Below are 20,721 nucleotides of genomic sequence, written 5' to 3'. Positions count from 1 at the left end.
TTGTGAGAGCACCAATGCCTGCTGAAGAGCTGTCACTTACCACTAACGTATTTTTGATACTGCCAGTGACAGAACCACCACTTATCAGCTCAGCTTGTCCAGAAGGAAGAAGTAAACGAGCAGGGCCATTCTCCTACCTGTGTGGCAGCTCAGTGGGGCCTGCAGGCCGGACGCAGCCTTGTGATGCCAGGCAGAAAGAAAGCGGTTGTTACATGTCCAAGTCCTTCAGCACATGGAGGCGAGGAAGGGGTCTGAGCACTGCTGGTCCCTGGGAATATGGAGGTTGGGGTGCCCAGGAGCTTCTGGTCAGGCTCACAACACAGGTGCACAGAGCTGTAGCAACTGTCCAGAGCCAGCAGCACTCAAGCACAGGGAGAGAAACACAGAGGGGAGTAATACTTCACCCTTGCATTACAAAGCCTACACCAGTGTGAGCAAGGACCCTCTCCTTTCGTCCCCGTGGGCAGCCTGGTTTGCAGAGGAGGAATGTGACTGGCCAGGGCTACACAGAGGAATCAAGGAGGTAACCAGGACTAAGGCACAAAGGGGCCATTCCTATTTTTTCCTGCAGATACTCAAGTTGTAGCAGGGCAGAAAACAGCTGACTGAAGAAACAAATATATCAAAGGTAAGCCCCTAAATAAGGCACCCTGCATTTTAAGCAGCACTCATACTATCAAATAAAGCAGGTTTCTGAGGAGATACTTCTACACAGAGTGGTGTGGGAACAGCAACATATCTTGCAGCTAGCAGGCTGCTGACTTGTGGGCCAGGAACAGTTTCACCACAGCGTAGGCCGGGGGGTGGAGTTGGATGATCCTTCAGGTAACTTTCCAGCCCAAACTTTGTCTATCTTGTAGGGCTGAAATTCACTGGAATATTTCTTCCCAGAAAAGGGCCAATTTACTTTCAGGGAGCCAACAAAAGAGGTCACGTGGAGCTGTGCTGTTGCCAAGGCTCTCTCAAACTAGGAAGTACAGGTTCACACCTGGGAACCTCTTACAAGCTCATAATGAATCTGCCATCCACTTGCCCTCATTTTCAGGGATGCTGACCACTGGCAAAACATATCGTCACCTGAAAGTGCTCAGTACCTCCAGGGGAAAAAGGAAGCCATTCCCAGAAGCCTGACGTAGCTGAAGACCTAACATTTCCAGTGATCAGTGAAAGGACAAACATTGCTCCATAGACTTCCCAATTGTGCACCTGCCAATGAAATTGATTGGGCATTAACAGTTCACACAAGAAACAATTAAGATTTGCCACAAAATTTGGCAGCTGTAACCTTTCAGAGTACAAGCATGAAAGGTTAACAGCATTCCTAAGTACTGCAACTCAAATTCTGGCAGACTTAGCTGATGCCACAACGGCAATCATGTACAACAGGGATGCTGAGAACTCCTCTAAGGTCAACGGTTCTGCACCGTAGCACAAAGATACCACGGCACACAAGTAAGGAAGTCCAAGAGGGGACTGGCACCAGAAAAAGAAGCAAGGATAGTTCCTATGGCTATTATCAGATACTACACAGCAGGAAAGAAATCTCTAGCAGGTGTTGCCAGCTCAAGCTGAATTGTCTTCTCTTGCTGATCTTAAAATACATAAGCACAAAGTCAAGCTGCGTCTCCCCTTCCCTTTCCCATCAGTCCTAATGTCTAAAACATTTACTGAAATGTCACAGATGAATGAGTTGGAAGTTTTTTATAGGTTAATGTTTCACCAGCCTTCATTCCTGGACACGTTCAGGAAGAATTATTCAGACCAGAACCGGAGAGGTGGGAGATGCATAAAGATTAGAGAACAAGGTTTTATTGCATGACAGCTGTAGTTTCATGCAGCCTGTGCTGTAATTTATTCAAAAAGCAGCTTTTTGCAGAAAAATTTTTCAAAGCAAAAGTCATTCTCTAGACTCTGTTGAAAGATAAAAGCCATGAAAAACAGTATAACAAGTCAAGTTTTAATAGATTTATAAAATTCATATATACAAAACAGTAAACTAAGTCACCAAAGCTATAAAATACACTTTTTACACATCACAATATAATTTTATCTAGTACACAGTTTTCATAAATTGAAACTATTACAGCAAGTAGCTGCTTCTATTGTGGATGCTGTTTTGGTGCTAGAAAGACACTTATGTGAGCAGTCTGGAACTGTGCTTTTAATTTATGCATTTTTTTTAACCTTCTTTAATTTGTCACTGTTTCTAAAGTACTTTCCTGTGATTGTTAGAAAATTAAGGCTAAACTCAGGCCTTTCTTGCCCAATGCAGTGAACTGGTTTAAACAAAAAAAAGATATTGCATAGTATGCGTGTTACAATGCATAGGCACCACAGAGCAAGTAAATTGCAAAATAAAAAGATAATGTTAATTGGCTTCCTAGCTACGTGATTGTGTCATGAGATAACTTGGTGTTTTGTCAGTTTGCTTTCATACATATTGATTCCATAAACAAGACAACTCATCACAAGAGCAATAAATACTAGCCATTTTGTTAAGTGGAGTCTCCAGAAATACTGCTTATCATGGATCATCAATTCAAGCTCATTACACATCCCAGATAACTTAACCTGTACATCGGAAAAACGCTCATTATCCTAAAGACTGTTAATGGCTTCAGCGTGAGCGGGAGTTTGAACATTTTCAAACCTATAACCACCGAGCATGCTTTCCAAGTCTTGTGAGCTACCAAAAAGATCACTCCTCTTCCACATCCCCCTTCTCCCTGCTTTCTTCTGCCAGCTTTTGTGCCCAACCACCCACACCTAAGCTCAGCACAAAAGATTGACGGGAGGTACAAGCACAGCAGCAGTGCCATTCGAAAATCTGTTCCTTCCCTCAGAAGAATCTCTCCCTTAGGTCCTGCTTATGCAAAAAGTTTACTCTCCATCAACTGTAGTTTTTATTCCAATAACGGAAACAGTATCTTATCTAGCCATTCCCCTGAAATGCTTCTTGAGCTCTGGTATCTTGAAGAAAGGTTAAGTAGCTGTTAGGAGTAAGACGCACCGTCTGGCCAGAGATCTCCATCCCATATTTTAGCAGAAACTGAATTTTAGCACCCAGTTATGAGCAGATGAAGAGAGATTTACAGCGGAAGGGTGTGCAGCTGCAGCAGGGACAGCCTTGCCAGCCTGCTGCTGTTAATTCACAGCCAATAGCTCTCTGGAGTCACTCAAACCTTTTGGGGTCAATGCAGATGGCATTTCTTTTCAACAGTCAGTCTTCAAGCACCATCAGCTTTTGGGATCTGTTTAGGAAATAGCTCCTCTCTCCTGCTCCCTTCCAACATGCTTTGGCTTTTTACCAGAATGCCTACCTTGGAAGTCAGTGCTGCTCTTTTTTTTTTTTTCCTCTCCGACCGCGATTAACTGCACGTCGGACAGAAGACACGACCTTTGGGCATATGCCAAGAGCTAGGCTGCGATACAGTTGGGCAAGCCAAGCACAGAACCGCTTGCACTGACGACCTAGTACCTCCACACTCCCCACCCAGTAAGACGACAAGCATATCAACACACACAAACTTCAATACCGCTTTCCAAATGCTGTTAGGAAGACAAAAGCTTTAAGAATCAAGCTAAATTGCCCAAGCACCAAGATGAGCAAAGAGAGAGCATCACCTGGTTAGCACAACAGCAGTTTCAGCTCCGAACATCCTGGCTTTACTCAATTCCATCTATGTAAATAAATTAGTGTCAAAACAAAGAAGTGCCCACTTCACAGCACAGAGATCACCCCAGCTAATTACAAAACAGGCAATATTAAGAAGCACTAAGTTTTGTATTGTCTTGCCAATTACCTCCTCAGTAGGCTAGACAGTCCTCATCTAGAAGTGCGTGGAGTTGGTATTAATCCAGCCCAAATCTGGCCCAGGCGATGCTGGTTTTCACGATTCCTGAAATCTGTCATAGGCTCGTTTACAAAGGTAGGCATAGATGTTTTATGGCTGCTGCTGAAACACCCTACCTACCACTTCCCGCGTTACAGAAGTAATGAAGAGCAGACTGAGGTAAAGCGTTGGCAGTGCTATATTAAATCCCTGACTACCCCATGTGTTTTTATACTAGAAAAATGGTATAGAAAAAGAGGCTACTACTGAACCCATAGGAACCCAAGAGAGGTCTCATGATGAGAGGTCTGGTTTGCAGGACAAGCTGCACTGTAGGGGAGGTATTATTGCATACCTTGTTTTTTGCCTCAAGATGTCAAATTTGATAAGAAAAAAAATCATGTGTTCAAACACTGCTTGAAAATGAAAGGGAGCTTGTAAGAAATTCCTTGAGTTCTATGCAGCACAATAGGTTCTTCAGAACTGAAAAGGTACATTCATGGAAAAGGCTGCAAAACATGAAGTTATTATCCAGAATACAGCCACCTAAAGAAGGCAAAGGGCATGTTTTCTAAAGTGATCTTCTGGGGAAGGTTGTCAGTTTCTTCAGTAGTTCCATGTCTCTTCTTTTAATTTCTCTTTTTTTTTTTTTTTTTTTTTCCCCACTAACCAGGACTACTGAATGCCTGGGTAGCATTTCAAATGTAGGTTTTTCATATCAAAACCTACTTCAAGTGTTCCAGGGGAATGAAATTTTAGTCTGTAGTGCCACATACAGATGAGCTCTTCCTACACTTTTTTTTTAATTAGTGTATATTTCTCCACTCTGCTTGGTTCAGGCATTAGTTAGCTCAGAAAGTCAAAATGGACACCTTTATGAGCTCCTTCACGCTTGTAACACGACTAGTTCTAGGTTTGATACAGCAATATATTCAGTTTTTAAAACCACTTATCACGTCAAATAATCTCTGCTGTCATACCAAACAGAGTACGTTCAGTTCTTCATATGAAACTCAAAGCATCTTTGAGTTGTAGTGTGAAGCTGAGTGGCCAGTAATTTCTGTAATCAACACTAGGAACTATTTAATTTCTTTAAAGTGATAACTGCCTATTAAGCATGTCATTTATAGAAATTATTCCTACTCTTCCTTGTTAAATTCCAATTCACTGTCATCTGGTATTGCCATCTCAGAATTGTTCAGAAAATGACAGCACTGCAATTTGTTAGCTTAAAAATAAATACAAAGTACTGCTTGATGAAATACTCCCATTTAGTTAGTTTTTCTACATAAACTGCACGATTACGTAAGTTTCTCCTGCAGGCACAAGCTGCAAGCACTTCCTCTCTTTGTCCTTCCAAGAGACAACCAACTTGCAACACCCAGTCACTGGTCACTGACCTGTAGCATCAGAGAATGGACAGCAAATTTTTTTAAGTAGCTGTTCAAGGTCTCCATCTGACTATCATCCTGCTTGTGACCTATTTCCTGACTAGCCAAATGAACAATAACCCTATAAAGTTAACACAAAAAGATGTTCTCTCCAGCTGTGTTTACCTGCAAAGTTCTCCAGGATGTCACTTAAAATAAAGTTTTTTTTTTTTTTTTTTTTTAATTATTTGTTTCTTGTGAAAGGACTACGCAACTGATCAAGCCTGTCCTGAGATGTTTGTACAACTTAAGCTCCCTGCCTTCTGCTTTAGTAATTAACTGATTTAACATAACATGATTTTCTGGCTTTATTATACTACAACTTAGCTTGAAAAACAAAAACAAAATACCTCAGTTGTGCAAGAAGTAGAGTCTATATTTAACAAAGAAATTTACCTGCCACCTGAAAAATAATCCTTTTCACTCATGGTCCAAATCCTTCGCAAATTTGAGAAGGGCTTCACTTTTGCATGAAGAGTCTCCTGATCTTGGGTTCCTGGTATGAACCAACACTATCAAACCCAAGTTACACACAAAAGAGCCTACAGAGCCAAACCATCTGCAGTCTAGAGCATCATGCTTAGGCCCATTTTGTCAACAGAAAGAAGAAATGCAATAATGGGCCACAGGTGAGCAAACTGGTTCCCTAGAACTCTGATTTATTGTGCAAAACTGCTGCTTCATACAAAAAGTCACTAGCAAGACTGACAGCTCAATATGAGATAACTCACTCTGTTTCTTTCCAGGTGCAGATCAAGCTACTTAAAGTATATGTTGCATTATTAGCTCTGTTTAGAGTTTTAAACTCATATGGTGACTATGGATACAAAACCATGGATGACCATGGAAAGAAAAACAGAACAGGAAATTCCACACTATGCCTCCCAGGTAAAACTACAGTAGATTCAGACATAAAACTGAGGTAATTCTTGAGAAAAAAATTAGAGTTGAAAGGGAATGCTTAACTCATTTGAGAAAAAGAGCCTAATATTAGCCCATCTAGAAAATTTAGTGAAAGAATAAAGCTCACAGCAAACTAGGAAGTAAAATCAAGTCAACCTATAAGTCAGGTCAGCCCACGACTGCCTCCTCTTTTCCCAGTGTCTCGTGTGAAGTGGAAACCACTATCAGGAACTCAAAGAAAAAAATAAGTGTTGGAATAATCTTCATCTTCAGCCAAACAAATGGGCTAGCTTAGACAAATGAGCCTTATACAAAGACTAAACTTATTTGCACCAACCAAGGTTACAGCATTTACCTTTTCAAATGTAATAAACTTAAGAGCTCTCCCATCTGACTACCAGTCACATGACATTTTTCCCCTTCAAGGCTAAAAATGTATAAACATTTAAAAGACAGACTTGGTCCTGGCAAAAATAAGACTTGTTACAAGGAAACTAATTCCTGTTTAAGTTTGCTTAAATTTAAATTGGATTTTCCTGTCTGTAACTTTTCACTGCTTCTTACCTCAACACCGCGTTATATAACGCCAGCATAGCCACGTCTTTTCCACTCTGAAGCTTGCACAAAAAAAAAAAAGAGACTGCTACGTTAGGAAGCTACACAAAAATACTGATACAACATCTGCAAGCTTCAGAGGGGAAGAAAGATTCCAGATTTTATCCAAATTAAAATCCTGTTCCGTTGTCCTTTCATGTTTTTTAGACCACATTTCCCATGGGATCACCAGCTGAAGTAAAACGTTGCTTGTTTTGACATGCCATTGCAGTCTCAGTGGGGATTAAGAACTCCAGAGAATCTGCTGCCTTTGTATGGGTACAAACAGCCCTTCAGGTTTTATTCTTGGATAAAAACCATGACAAAAATTAAACAGTAAGCTATGTTTGAGAATTATCTAAAGAATAGCACTACAATGCTGAGATAAAAGGCAGGTTGTAAGTTTGTCCATGTACCCCATGTAATAGAAAAGACCTGATATGTCTGTACACAAAAAAGGCACCTGATAGTTAGTTACACAGACTGAGAGAGCTAGGAAATTAACAGTTCATATCAACACTATTCATAGCCTCTTGCAATTTTATGGACAAACTGCTGCCCAAAAGGGGCAACTCCAACCTTGACTGTATTCAGAACTACACGTGCATTACTATAGGCTAGAGATCCCATTAAGACACAGATTAGAGGCTAATTTTACAGCAAGGTTTTGCTGCCCAAATCCATCAGTGCAGCTGTAAAACTGGGATCTCCAGGGTGTTTGGACTTCCTATACAGTCAGCTGTTGGGAACTAATCAAGCAGCTGCTGTACTACCAAAGCCTTTGCGTAAGAGTTTAATCGGTTCCAAACTTCCGAATATAGATAAAGCTCTGCCATGTGAGATACCGAACCCTCACAAGTACTGCCAAACTGCAGGTGTGAGAACAGTGCTGAATTTCCACCCAGTACATCTCACTCGAGCACCCATTGTTCAGAGACAGGGTCAGGTGCTCTAGGACAGGCTGCTTCACCAAGGAAATCAGCTTCCCCATGATGTAATACCCTTTACACATAGTGCAAAATAAACCCTTCTCCAGCGAGGCCTTAACTTCCCATCCAATTTACTCCAACATGGGTTTCCTTATACAGTTTCAGACTTTTGCTTCAGGATACTCATGCAAAACCTTCAGACAAGAGCTGTGCATCCACCTTAATTAGTGGATTCCAGACCCTTGGCAAAACTGAATATGCATACAAGATCTGGTTATACTCCTAGGGTTAAGAATGCAAATTCCATTAACATTCTCCAAGACAGCTACCAATCTCATTATATTTAGGTTAGTTTGATCAATTCAGCACCTCCAAACTACAAAAAAAGCAGTTTGTATGACTGGTGTCTCTGAAAAATAAGCATATTAATTTAAAACATAGTGTCTTCCATACATGGTTTGTCAGAGATTTTTTCTAGGAAGGCAGAAGGTGGTTGTGTTATTCAGCATTCCAAACTAGGTACAGAACCTACAACGGCCATGTTTCAGTAGTGTTTCTAGTCCAAATGATTCAGTAGCTAACATCAACATTTGATTCCTCCGGCCTATAGCTCCTCTGTTTGGACTGGCTAGTTTACAGCATTCCTGAGCCAAGTAAGTAGCATGGGTCCTACACCACATGCAAGGGCCATAAAGAAAGGATAAAAACTTTGATCTAACCCTCCAGCAAATTTTAACAAGACATGGACTGCTCTCCTTCACTGCAACATAATATCCTTCAGATTCTCTTGAAGGATCGTGTCCTTCACAGCATGAAACACAAAGCGGATGTTTTCAGTGTCTATGGCAGTGGTGAAGTGATGGAAGAGCGGCTTACTACGGTTTCTCCTCTTTCTGTCAAAGCACTGCACCAGATAACGTTGAACATCTTCTAGCCTGTGAGGGTCCCCCTTGAAGTCCGAGAAATACTTCTTAATGCTGACAGTCTTTACCTTCTCTACAAGAAGATCCATCTTGTTGAGGAATAGGATAATAGAAACGTTAAAGAAAAGCTTGTTATTGACTATTGTCTCAAAGATATTCATGGACTCCACAAGTCTATTTGTGCGCCTGTCTTCCATGAGAACCTGATCATATTCACTGGAGGAGACCATAAACAAAATTGAAGTTATTCCATCAAAGCACTGGAACCACTTTTGACGCTGAGATCTCTGTCCACCTACATCCACCATCTTGAAAGGTATTTTTTTAATGATGAAATCATGCTCTACTATCCCCTTGGTGGCTTTTCTAGCCAGCAAAATATCTTGTTTGCTGGGGAAATAATTCTGTAAAAGAAAGAAGAAGAGTGTCAAAAAATCCTTCAAAAATGATGGTTAATGTCAAAATATAGAATGGGAGAAAAAAAAGAGCTTTTTTTTTTTTAAAAAAAATTATCAAGTGAAGAATGAATATTCAACTTAAAATAATGGAATGCTGACCATTTACCTCAGCACCTGATTAAACAACTACCAGAAGATCATGAGATGTACGAGACCAACAATTTAGGACCACCGCTCTTGTTCTTGTACTTCAAGCATCACATTTCCAAGCTGAAGACTATTCCACCATTATGAATTCTTAGCCATGGTGTTATTATCAGTTAGTGTTCTTTAAAGCAGACCTCCAAAATGCCGCTGCAAGGATTTTGTTTTTTGAAACTGATTTTTTCACAGTTCTTTGCTCTCACAGAGGGTATCTAGCAAGCTTTAATGGAAATAATTCTTCCAGGTTCACAGTCCCTGACCAGTGACTAAAGTAACACATTCTATTGCAGGATGTGGCACAGCCCAACACTGCAGAGCAATTTGTTCTTCACAAGCTTATCACAGTTACTATTTCGGAAAAATCACCTCTTTTCTTTGTTCTCCAAATCTGACAGATATTTTCATTACTCATTTTGAATCCTACAATAGTAAATTTTTATTTGGTAGGGTTTCATGCTGGCATTACTAAAGGTAGCAGAAACCAGATCATCATGAAAAGACAATGAGATCCAGAGGCCACACAGGATTGACAAAAAAAAAAAGTGCATAAATGCAGCTTCCATAAACAATGTTCATCTGTCAAAAAATATTGATTAAATACTAAGCTTCAGTTTCATAAAGCTAGAAGTCACTATTCCCAAAGGACTTTGATAAAGTTTTTTAATGCTTTTTTATTATTATTTTTATGGCATTAATTATAACATATCAAGGCTTTCATCCTTGAGCACTTTTGGTACAGAAAGAGAAGTTATGTCTTACCAGCTGACCGATCCGATCCAGGTTATCCAGGAAGTATTTCACTGATTCACCCTACAGAAGAAGAAAGATATGGAAACTTAAGTGTATTTCTAGGATAGCAAATCCAATTGAACTATAACACTTTCACTTTCCAACATCCACCAAGGTATACCATAGCTATATCACAATTGGAGTTTGGACTACATCCTGAACTGCTTAAGGAGCTGCAACACCAGAAGTACCCCATTGCTTAACTCATGTAAACTGCTGATAATGAAGCAGAGCTACTATAATATGCTACTGATGTGTAGGTGAGCTAGTATTTATTCTGAACAGAAAAAGTGTTCAAAGTTATCTAGTAAGTCTTTACAATGAAAAGGAAGTGTTATTAAAGGCAGTACTTTGCTTTGGATTAAAGTCTTTTTTTTCCCCTTGTACTATCAAGGCAGTTAAATGACACTGGGTAGGAGTAAAAATAAACACCTGCATTAGAAACCAATGTATTTTGCTTGAAATTCATAACAGCGAACCAAAGCATATTCTAGACTAGTTGGCATAACTTTAGTAAAAGTGAAAGACTCAAGTCACCTAAGATTTGTGATAATTCACAATCTTGAAGATCATTCTCTTCTTCAGATGGCTTCCCTTTTAGGCTCAAGGGTTTTAATAACAGATTTGCTGATCTGGTACAAGACCCTTAGCAGTTATATTGAAAAGAATAAGCAATGCTTATAAAGATGTATTTTTGTGAACTTTTTGTTTTAAAAAGCTTGCCTGTTTATTACACTCGAATCAAGTGCTACTCTGCACTGACAAAACTGACAGTAGGTGCCTTCACCAAGTTACTAATTTAGAATGAGAACATTCTCAAAATATCATCTCACAGTTTCCAACAGCAATATAAATCCTTAAACCGAACATTCTCCTCCATACCATAGGCCTGAGACAGAGGAACAAAATTATTCCCCTCCAGAACAACTTCAAACCGATGCCAACATAACAGTTTATTTTGAAGAATCTGACTGGAGATCAGAGGATTCAGTGTACTGCACAAGGACGTACTTTCAGCATCAGGCAAAGACAAAAAGGAGCTGCAATTTACTATTTCTAATCATTTAAAATTGGAAGTGTCTTCTCATAAAGGAGAGAAAACATACGTATTTGCAAAATGCTACATGTGTCACAAAAGATACACAGTACTAAGGCACTAAAAAAAGGACTTTTTCCAGGGGTGGGGGCAAGTTTGTAAAGAACAATTGCTCTAAGAGCTTCCTTACAATCATGAATTTTCATAAGGTGAAAGTAATTTCCTGTATTTTTTGGCACTCTTTGGGATCAGAAGAGATATCACAGACTGCATGAATACGAAAAAGGTCTTCCTGTACAGCATTAGTCATATTTAGGAGATGGGAGAGCCCATCATGGGAGAAGGTCACTGAAGCTAAAAAAAAAAAAAGAATAAAAAAAACTTCTCTATCTATTGTGTTTTGTCGTGCACAATGCTTTTAGATATGCAACAAGATGGCAAGCAGGCTGTCTCTGATGCAACTAGTTCCTTTTTTCCAACCAGTTGCTTTAAGAGTCCTTGCCTTGCTCATACACCCTCCCACGCTGAGAACAGGAAACAGCTGTATGCACGTAAACTGCTGCGACACACAAGCAAATTTACCTGATTTATGGCCTGTGCCTTCCCTACTTCCTGCCTCACACACTGATCAATTTAACGTTTTGCACATTTGTAAGAAAGATAATCTAATTATTGAAAAATACACATTTATTTATTCAGTGATTTAAGGAAACTAGACTTCGCTATTTTCCTATGAAGCTCTTCGTAACGTTGTAATTAAGCCAAATAATTCATTCTGAGAAATTTTTCGCAGTAATTGCAAAATACTTTCATAGCTGGGTAACCAAGTCAGATTGTCGAACAGGTGTGCTCAACATATGATGGGACTGACAGCTCTGAACAAGTCTGAGTATTCCCTTCCAGCACAGAATTCAAAGATTCTCAGTACTTAAGTCAAAATATCTGTTTCCAGTCAAAACAACAAAACCCCCAAAAGCTCCAGAGGGCTCAGAGTAAAGAATAGCTCAGAACATTAAAGCACACAAACCTGAAAAGAAGAAAAAAAAAGCTGAACAAAAAACACAAACACTGAGAACCCCCTACTCTCAAGATGATTTCCCGATTAAAGCCCTAACACAGGAACATAGCAGCATGGGGTCAGCTCCTGCTCCAAAGGCTTCTTCGGTAACCACCTTCTTCATTTTATCCAATTCACAGAAAAGCTGGTTGCTTCTGAGGAGCTGGGGCGTGGGGGGACACTTCAGTTCATCAGGCTGGCAGAGCAGAACAACTGCAGACGGCACCAACTGATTTGAGCAATAACACAGATTATTTAAATGAGAGAAGTAAGGAAACTCCATGTTTTATGACTGTTTCGTATTAATATTTTTCTTTATAACAATTGTATTAACTGAACAATCTTTTAGCTTTTCATTTTTTCCTCATCATCCAGAGGAAATAGAAAGCAACGTTAATTGGATCTAAAAGTTAAAGTTATTTAGCTTCCTCTCAAGCTGTACTTGAATGCAGTTTTGAGTGCCATCAACATTAAGCAGAGTACGCTTACATGCTTTGGGTATTATATACATACTTTTGTTAAGTGTGCGTTAAGTATATAAAGTACACAAATAGTTTAAGAATAGGTCATGAGAACAGGTTTTATATTCAGTACAAATTAATACAGAAACCAAAAAATATCATCTGCCCCTCACACATTGAACTGTTTTTCTCTCGTGGCCACTGAAGAACAGCAACCTGTTCTGGCTTTTTCAGCACAAGTTCGTAGAGATTCTCCAGAGTCACCCAACCAGTCAACTGCACTCAAGAGCTGGCTCAGCACTTCCTTTTCCACATCGCAGCCAGTTATTTCTGCTTCACCGGCACAACTTGCCTTAGAAGCAGCAGTGAATATAGCAGCTAATATTTGCAATTAACTCTGACATTAAGGACATCTTTATATAGATTGACTACTTCTACCTATTTTAATGGTTCAGCTGAAGGAGTTGAATAGTTTTCCAAGCACTGCAACCTATTTTGAACTATGCCTGCAAGCAGCAAGACAGAAATCAAGCAATATAAACCTTTATACTATTTATACTGTATTTTAATACCTAAGGAAACACACCCCATGATATATCTTTTACAAAAATCACACAAATTAAGTCCAGGATAGCTCTAACAGGCTGGCCTGTCAAGGAGAACTGTAGTAGCTCAAGAAAATTCCTGAAGAACAACCACCTTCATAGTTTTTCTAGCCTCTGGCTTTTCAAGGAAGACTCAAATCTTGTATTCCACTGTTGGAGTACTACTACCTTTGATAGAAATAATTTAGGAATATTCATAAGAAATATTTTTGAAATCTGAAAGCCATCATTTCATTTCAGCTGACGTGGCATTATGTGTGTTAGTGAAGCATGTCAGTGCTGGGATTTTGTTATTTTTTAAACTTATGATCTATTAGTGAACTTCACATTTCAAAAGTTATATCAACAAATCCTGAGATGCGTACCAACAGCAAAATAAATGATGGTCATCTGCTAGCTTTTTTTCCCCTTGATAATTAATCAAGATGTCAAAGTGCTGTCATCGATCTTTGCTCAGTACTGTCTGGGACAAATATGCTCTGCGTTATGAAATGTACATAATGCAGATACTCCTTTTTAGTACACAAGAGCACAGCATAGGCCATAAGCCTTTCTCAACTTCTTGGTCACCACACAAGAGTTACCACAAATGCTTGGATGATTCATTCTCCCACTGCTAATCTCTTCTCCCTCTGCAACACATATCCTCTGAGTAACTGTTCTGCCAACTGGGACCAAGTGAAGGAGTACGGCTCCGTTCCCATTGTTCAGCGGGATGAGTCACTGCACATCTGGGAACTGGGGGAATCGAGAAACAAACACAAGGCCTATAACGAGCCCACAAGCTCCACAACGTAGCATCACCATTGGACTTCATTTTTTACTCGTATTTTTTTAAACTGCCTTATCTGCAGTACCAAGGTTGGTAAAGCCACAAAGATGGTACAATTTGCTTAAAAAGTGACTGGTGGAAAAGAAAGGGAAGAAAGGTGAAAATAAAAATATTTTTGCTTCCTGAAATAGCACTCTAAAGCTCTTTTTGTATTCTAGATTACTATGCACATGGCAAGTAAAAACCTCAAGGAACAAAAGTCGCAATATTAAGAAATATCTATTGCATTTACTTCTATATATTTTGCATTATCAAATATCATCTTAACTCCAAATAATTACCATAGAAAATAACTAATTGAATTCAACTCCTCTGTCCCTTCAGGCTAGATTCATAACACACAGGAAATCTCCCCAAAGAAATACTAGAACAAAACTGGCATCACTTCCTTTGCTGCTCATGAGCCCTGTTGCATAAAACAAGTAGAAAACACTTGGCCAGAGTTCCCAAATAGCTTTCATTTCATGAAAATAAATGCACAACAGATTACATGCAGATCCCTTTAAAATACACACAGAAGCTCAAAAATAAGAAAAAATGTTCTGCAAGGCCAGAATTTATCAACTTGTCGCTAACCCTCAGCCAGTTATTCAAAGTGAATTGGTTAGATCATTAATAATGAAACGTCCCATTGTCCAGTTCCCTAAAATACAAGCTCGTCTCAAACTTCTGAGAAGCAGTTCCTTTAAATGCTAAAAGACTTGAAAGCAGACCTTCTGTTCCAAATTGGCTTTTTTCCTTTCCTTGTCCCAAGGCCTTTTTGACATAATATTAATTTAGCCCTTCCTGATCATTCTGTCTCTAGCTGCTAAATTTAGAGCAGACAATTTAAGGTAGACCTGTCAGTCTTTGCTTGTTTCAGATGATGAATTAAACCACACAGGAAGGAAATGTTATACTTCAAGGAACATGTAACACAGATCTAACAGGACTCCCACAAATACACAGACACACGGAGAAACAGATCCTGCAGCTACTGCAAGCTGCATCTGAATCTGTGTGGTGGAAGCAATGGGGATCTGACTAAAAGCACGGTGCTGTTTGCATCACAACCTCTCTTTAGATGGTGTAAGATGTTCCAGCAGCACAGAGGAAATCCAGGAGAGCCCAGAAGGAAGTCTGGAAATCTGCCAGCCTTTAACCCTCGAGATCTCAAAGACATGCCTATATGGTTTAACTCTTAGGTTGCCTTGTGTGGAGTCAGGAGTTGGAGTCAATGATCCTTGTGGGTCTCATCCAATTCTGGATATTCTGTGATGCTATGAATAGGATGGACTTTAAACACTGGTACATAATTTCATCCAAATTTGGCCTTCATGTAAATTACTGTAAAAGACACAAACTACCAGAAAATGCAACGCTAATTTGTAAGTAATATCTTTGTTTTTCAGACAGACGTTGTAACCTCATTTTTCCACATTTCCTGGGATTTCCATGACCTATTGATTGTAAGGGGCCAGGAAACTAGCATCTGAAAATGTCAGTATCCAAAGAAGTGGCTGATCTAACAGTCTCTGAGATTAAAACCCAAAATGTCACCAGTGAAAAGAGATGCTGGAAATACTTTCTGTAGAGACACCTGTTGGACATTACAAGCGGGTTAACATCCTGTCACCATAATCCATACAACCTTTGCAAGTGAACGTGCAGACGAAACTCCAGATTACACAGTCTGGTTTGGTGCAAGGGATAGAGTAGTCCTTTATAAACCCAGAAAAAACAAGTTGAAAATTCTCAGGAGGGGGCAAATACAAACAAATAACCCCACTCATGAACAAATGACCTGCATGCTCTTTCAGCAAGTTACTTCTGAACCTGTCCTTCTGTTCAGCCTCACTAGTAACAGGGCATGGATTGACCAGAGCCTAAACTCTTCCCTTCTCTACAAGGGTTGATGAATTCTAAAGTGTTATTTTCCAAGGAGACAAGCATGCCTGTGCTTGTTCAGTATTCACTCAGAAGGATGCTGAAGTAACCTAAATTGCCCTGAAATGCTGAAATGTTTATGCCCGTTCTTACCGTAATTCCCTTTTATAGATACGATCTGCATCCTTTATGGGCACTGACCCTTACTGACACAAGGCAAACAGCAATATTTCAGTCAATCACCAATTCCAAGGCAGAGACTAACCACTGCTCGCTATTTAAGCCATACATAACAGCAATATCAAATTTCTCTAAGATTGCTTAACTTCCTCCTTAACAACAGCCTGGGCTACTGGCTCCCATCCAGCAACTCCAGAGCTTATCCAAGTTGCTGCTATCTGTACCCTACAAACATACCAGCTACAAAAAAGCACCGTTTCGTTCCGGCTTTTAGAAAAAGCTACCTCTTCTTTCAGCTGCAGTCACACAGGGAGAGTCTCAGATATCAGAAATCTAAAAATATTTTAAAAATTCTTTATTTGTCAGCTCAGTACAAACAGGCAACACAAAAATCTGCTTGTCTGTCCAAGTCAGGACGGCTTTCTATAAACCCATCCTGCTCTGAGATGTGACACACCGGCCAAGCTGTATGCTTTACAGCCCATGTAAAAAAATACATGATCAAATATTTGTTTCATTCCTCCCCAGAAGTCCCGGTTAATCTGAGCTCCCACATCATCGATAAGAACTGTGGGTCCCTGTGAGGGAAGTTTTAGGAGCACTCTTCACAGGAGCCCTTCACCACAAGAACTCTTCAACTCCTACATCCGTTAGCTTTTAGCAGCAATTGAGTACAGCACCTCTTTCTAGAAATGCAAGGAAAGAAAACACCTTTTTTTTCCCCTGAAACTCTACGTGTTTCTGCCGCAGCAGGATGTAGAGGAGATAAATTACTCTTGATAGTATGTTAACAATTCTGTCCATTTGTCTCAAATATGCGCACTAGTAAAAGCGCCTCAAAGAGGAAAGGAATTTTCTCTGAGACCAAGGCAGGTTCATCCCACATGCTAAGTTTCAGGAGACATTAGCACAAATCCCTGTCATTCTGATTTTACTCCTACTTACTGCCTCCTTTTCACTGCTATCCCTGCTTCAGACTTCCATTGATAGGAAGAAAAGCAGGTGTGGACAGCAAAAAAACTAGAACTGGCCACCCACAAAACTAAGACGCAAACTAAGACACACAGGTGCAATACAGTAAAGTTATTGCCTTTTTTCTTTTTTTCCCCCTTTCCTTTTTAAAATCCTATATAAATCCTTATCCAGACTTGCATATTAGCGATTTAGCACTTGTAACCTTCACTGGCTATCAGCTAGGAAGATTCAAGGAACAGACACAAGGAGATACATACCTCATTCTCGTGGAATAAACACAGTTATATTTAAACAATGATAAAAGCCCGACTGCCTTTATCCAACATCAGCTGTGTGCCCAGCTCACACACTCACCCTGGCACAAGCAGACGACAGACCTAGTCCCAAGCATCCCATGAAAGGATTCCTTCCTGTTTCCCTGCCAACTGTCCAAGCGACTCCATTGTCTGGAGTTGCTGCAAGAAGCCTTTCATCTCCAACACCGGAGGTTCTCCGTGAAGTTGAACTAACGCACGCCAACTCAACTTCTCATTCCAAGCACAGTCAGCTGAAACCCATAAGGGAAGGCAACTGAAAGCAGCTAAAAGAAAATCCTGAGCTGTAGCTGGACGGATAGATCCAAGTTCCTGGTCAATCACTGGCAAGTTATCTCATTTGTTCTCAGCGGCAGCTGCCATGCAAAAACGTGCATTTCCAACAAATGCATAATTTAAAAGGAACTGGGTGTTTCTACAAACCATCAGGAGCGACGCACAATCCCATTAAGTGACCTCAGTCCCATGCTTTGTTTTCAGCAGCTCAGTATGCAGACTTGAACCTGCTTTGTTTACAGAAGACATCTGCAGAACTAGAAAAAACGCTGACAGAAAAGCCGTAACTTACTAATGAATCTAGTCAGCAGTGCTGACTATCTGATCAAGACTAAATCACAAGTTTACCAGTGAGTTTCCCTTTCAAACCTTATCAGATAAAGGGATGGGAAATAAATATCTTAGATCTTGTGGGCTGAAAAAAACAGCTAACACCAGCCATGAGAGAATGTTGAGCTTGGACTTTTCCATGGCAGGCAGCCAGCTGGAAAGCTAAGCAACTTGAATGCATTTACAACAGGCATAACCTTGAGTACCGCAGATGAACGATGCTTCCTACTCCATTTCTACACCAAAGCATTTGTTGCAAGGTGCCCTAACGCTCCATTTGCTGTAAAAACATCACCTCAGACATGTTTTACTGAATTTTTCTATAATTTGTTGCCAAGGTTATTGTAAGGATTGGAAAGAGTCATTTACCCCACACATTTATTAAAAAAAAAAGCTTTACAAAGATTTTCTCATTTTTTATGTATGCAACTAGGACATTTTAGATACAGTGCAGATTAAAACAATGATCTCACAAGACCAAGAAAGCTGCTCATTATTTGAAAGTTACTTCAGTCTGATTTTCACCAAAAACCTAAAATGTAAGCTAAGTCTTAGTTACACATCAGTGGGCTATTTAACAGTTTCCCTTAAAAGCAACTGTGCAGACAGTAAAGTGCAGAAAAAGCACACTCCACTGTGCTTACATTATTTTCAAGTTTTACACCACGTCCACTACCGTAGCTCTCAGCAGGCTCAACTACACAGAACACAGGACTTACAAGTCTTCAGGGGATTCCTCTCTAACCACTTTCTGTATTTTCAGAAAAAAAAAATCATTTACCCTGGAAACAAATAACCTCAACTTTTTCTGTAACAGCTTGATTTTTGTTGGTTCTAAGAGACTGACTAACATTTAGCTACAAAATTCACCTTTTTTGCTTGCTTGTTTTGCTAGCTACTGCTCAAATCGGTGGAATTTCTCTCAGTACTGAGAAGCCACTCAGCATCTCAGTTCACCCACTTAATACTGAGATGGGAATTCAGCAAGTGACTGTCTTCCCTATAACTCCATCTCTCCTGCTCCAGTGCCGGTCACAGCAACGCATGTTGATGCCTGGAGATGAGGGATGGTGAAACCTCTCTGCCTCTGATGATCTGAAACAGACTTCAGTTTCTATTCCCAATCTCAAGTTTACTCCGTGACCTGATTTACAGTCATTACCTCAACACAGTTATTTACTTTCATCCAGTCACGATATATCCATTCTTACAAATATATTCCTCCTAAACGAAGGTTGTCACAGTGGGAGAAGGGGATGTTCTTCTAAATATGCACTTAAACCTCTGCACCACTGATATGTTAGTAAGAGGATTTCAAGTAACTTAAATTTATTACTTCATTTCAGAACTTGTTCTCTTTCACAATATTCACGATTGCTTTTCCTGCATTTTTCACTTCATCCAACTGCACACACTCACAGTATTAATTTCACTTATTAAGCCAAAATTGGAATGGACTTAGCTGAACTGAATTCTACAGCTACTCAGGTACTGCTTCACTAAAGGAACACACACACACGATGAGGTGACATTGGTAACTGCATGAACAATAACTGTATTATTGACAAATCCATCCAATTTTCACGTGCATTTACATCTTAGTTCTTTGCCACAGCCCTCAATCATCATCAAAAACTACTATCATGAAGTTCAGGCATTTAGAAACCACTTGAGGGCTTTTTCCCTCCATGGAAAGTAATATCGAAGACCTATATCAAATGGAAAGCTCTGTTCTTATTCACCCTGAAGTGTATAAATGTATTTGCCTTACAAAAATCAAGTACTATAAGCATATTAAACCAAATCTAAAGTAAATTACTAATAATTGAAATAAGTGACATGGAATAAGTAACTTACCTTCCACCCTTAAGGCCCGATTTACATGTGCAAATTAATAAAACCAGAGTGGGAACTGAAGAAGGTTTAACAAACTTCTACAAGCTGCTGAGCTGACTGTTGAAAAAAAATCCGGATTAAAGCCCTGGTCACATCCCACTGAAGTGCAGATGGGGAAGCTGCCCAGCCATGTGTATGGCCATCTGAACTCCTTGCAACCTAGAATGCATGTGCTGGACCAGGAGGATGACAACAGAAAAAGAGGACGCAGTTAAGTTCTTCTCTTGCCTCCTGCCCAATGAATCTATATATAACAGCATTATTAAATCAATACTGTACTCTGACCAAACTGAAAATAGATGGATCAAAGTCTTAAATTCACACAAATCAGAGACAGAATTAAATGCAAAAGAGTTCCATCAATAAACCACCATTTTTTTCAGTGAGAGATTTTACTGAGTTTTCCCAACTAGAATTAAGAGAGTATCATGGAAAGCAAGTCAAATTAAGAGGCTTTGGGGGTGGGGTGAAGAGCAGACCTTCTAAGGACAAACACCAACAGTTTGTTCAGGAGTAAAGCCAAGTGAAGCACAAGTCTGCCACAGTCTGAACTGCAGGAATCTGTGTTGTATACAGAGGAGACATTTGAAAGGTGTCAATAAATTACTTCTCAGAGCAACATGTTTTCCACTTTCTCAAGCAGAAAATCTTGCATGATGTTTCCAAGAAGTTTTCTTCCCCTCCCTCAAATACTAAGTCAATAATAGAGCAAATTATGTTTACTCCACAGAGCTGTTTAAGTTGAGCTGCAAACTAGTGAGAAGAAATCAGGCTGCCTTCTGCCTTTGTAATAGAAAGCTTTTCTGAACCTGCACTATCTGGGAAAGTAGAAGAGTACTGAACTAAACTTACTCTTCTCCTCTGAGAAAACAACAGCTCTGCTCCTTCCA

The 20,721-nt window shown here is 39.8% G+C and overlaps 1 protein-coding gene across 1 annotated transcript in view; it reads right to left on the bottom strand.

Moving 5' to 3' along the window:
• Positions 1–1,950: 1,950 nt before the first annotated feature.
• GNA12 (G protein subunit alpha 12) overlaps positions 1,951–20,721 on the bottom strand; it is a 43,017-nt gene continuing 24,246 nt past the window's right edge. The window contains exons 3-4 of the mRNA XM_035339622.1: positions 9,974–10,024; positions 1,951–9,016 (exon numbers count right to left, since the gene is read on the bottom strand). Of these exons, the coding sequence (XP_035195513.1) occupies positions 8,447–9,016; positions 9,974–10,024 (621 nt within the window). The 3' untranslated portion in view covers positions 1,951–8,446. The remainder of the gene's footprint in view (positions 9,017–9,973; positions 10,025–20,721) is intronic.

Source organism: Oxyura jamaicensis, chromosome 14 (assembly GCF_011077185.1).
Source record: "Oxyura jamaicensis isolate SHBP4307 breed ruddy duck chromosome 14, BPBGC_Ojam_1.0, whole genome shotgun sequence".
NCBI classification, from domain to species: Eukaryota; Metazoa; Chordata; class Aves; order Anseriformes; family Anatidae; genus Oxyura; species Oxyura jamaicensis.
Note: the sequence above shows the minus strand (reverse complement) of the source record. Positions and strands in the feature narration are given on the sequence as shown.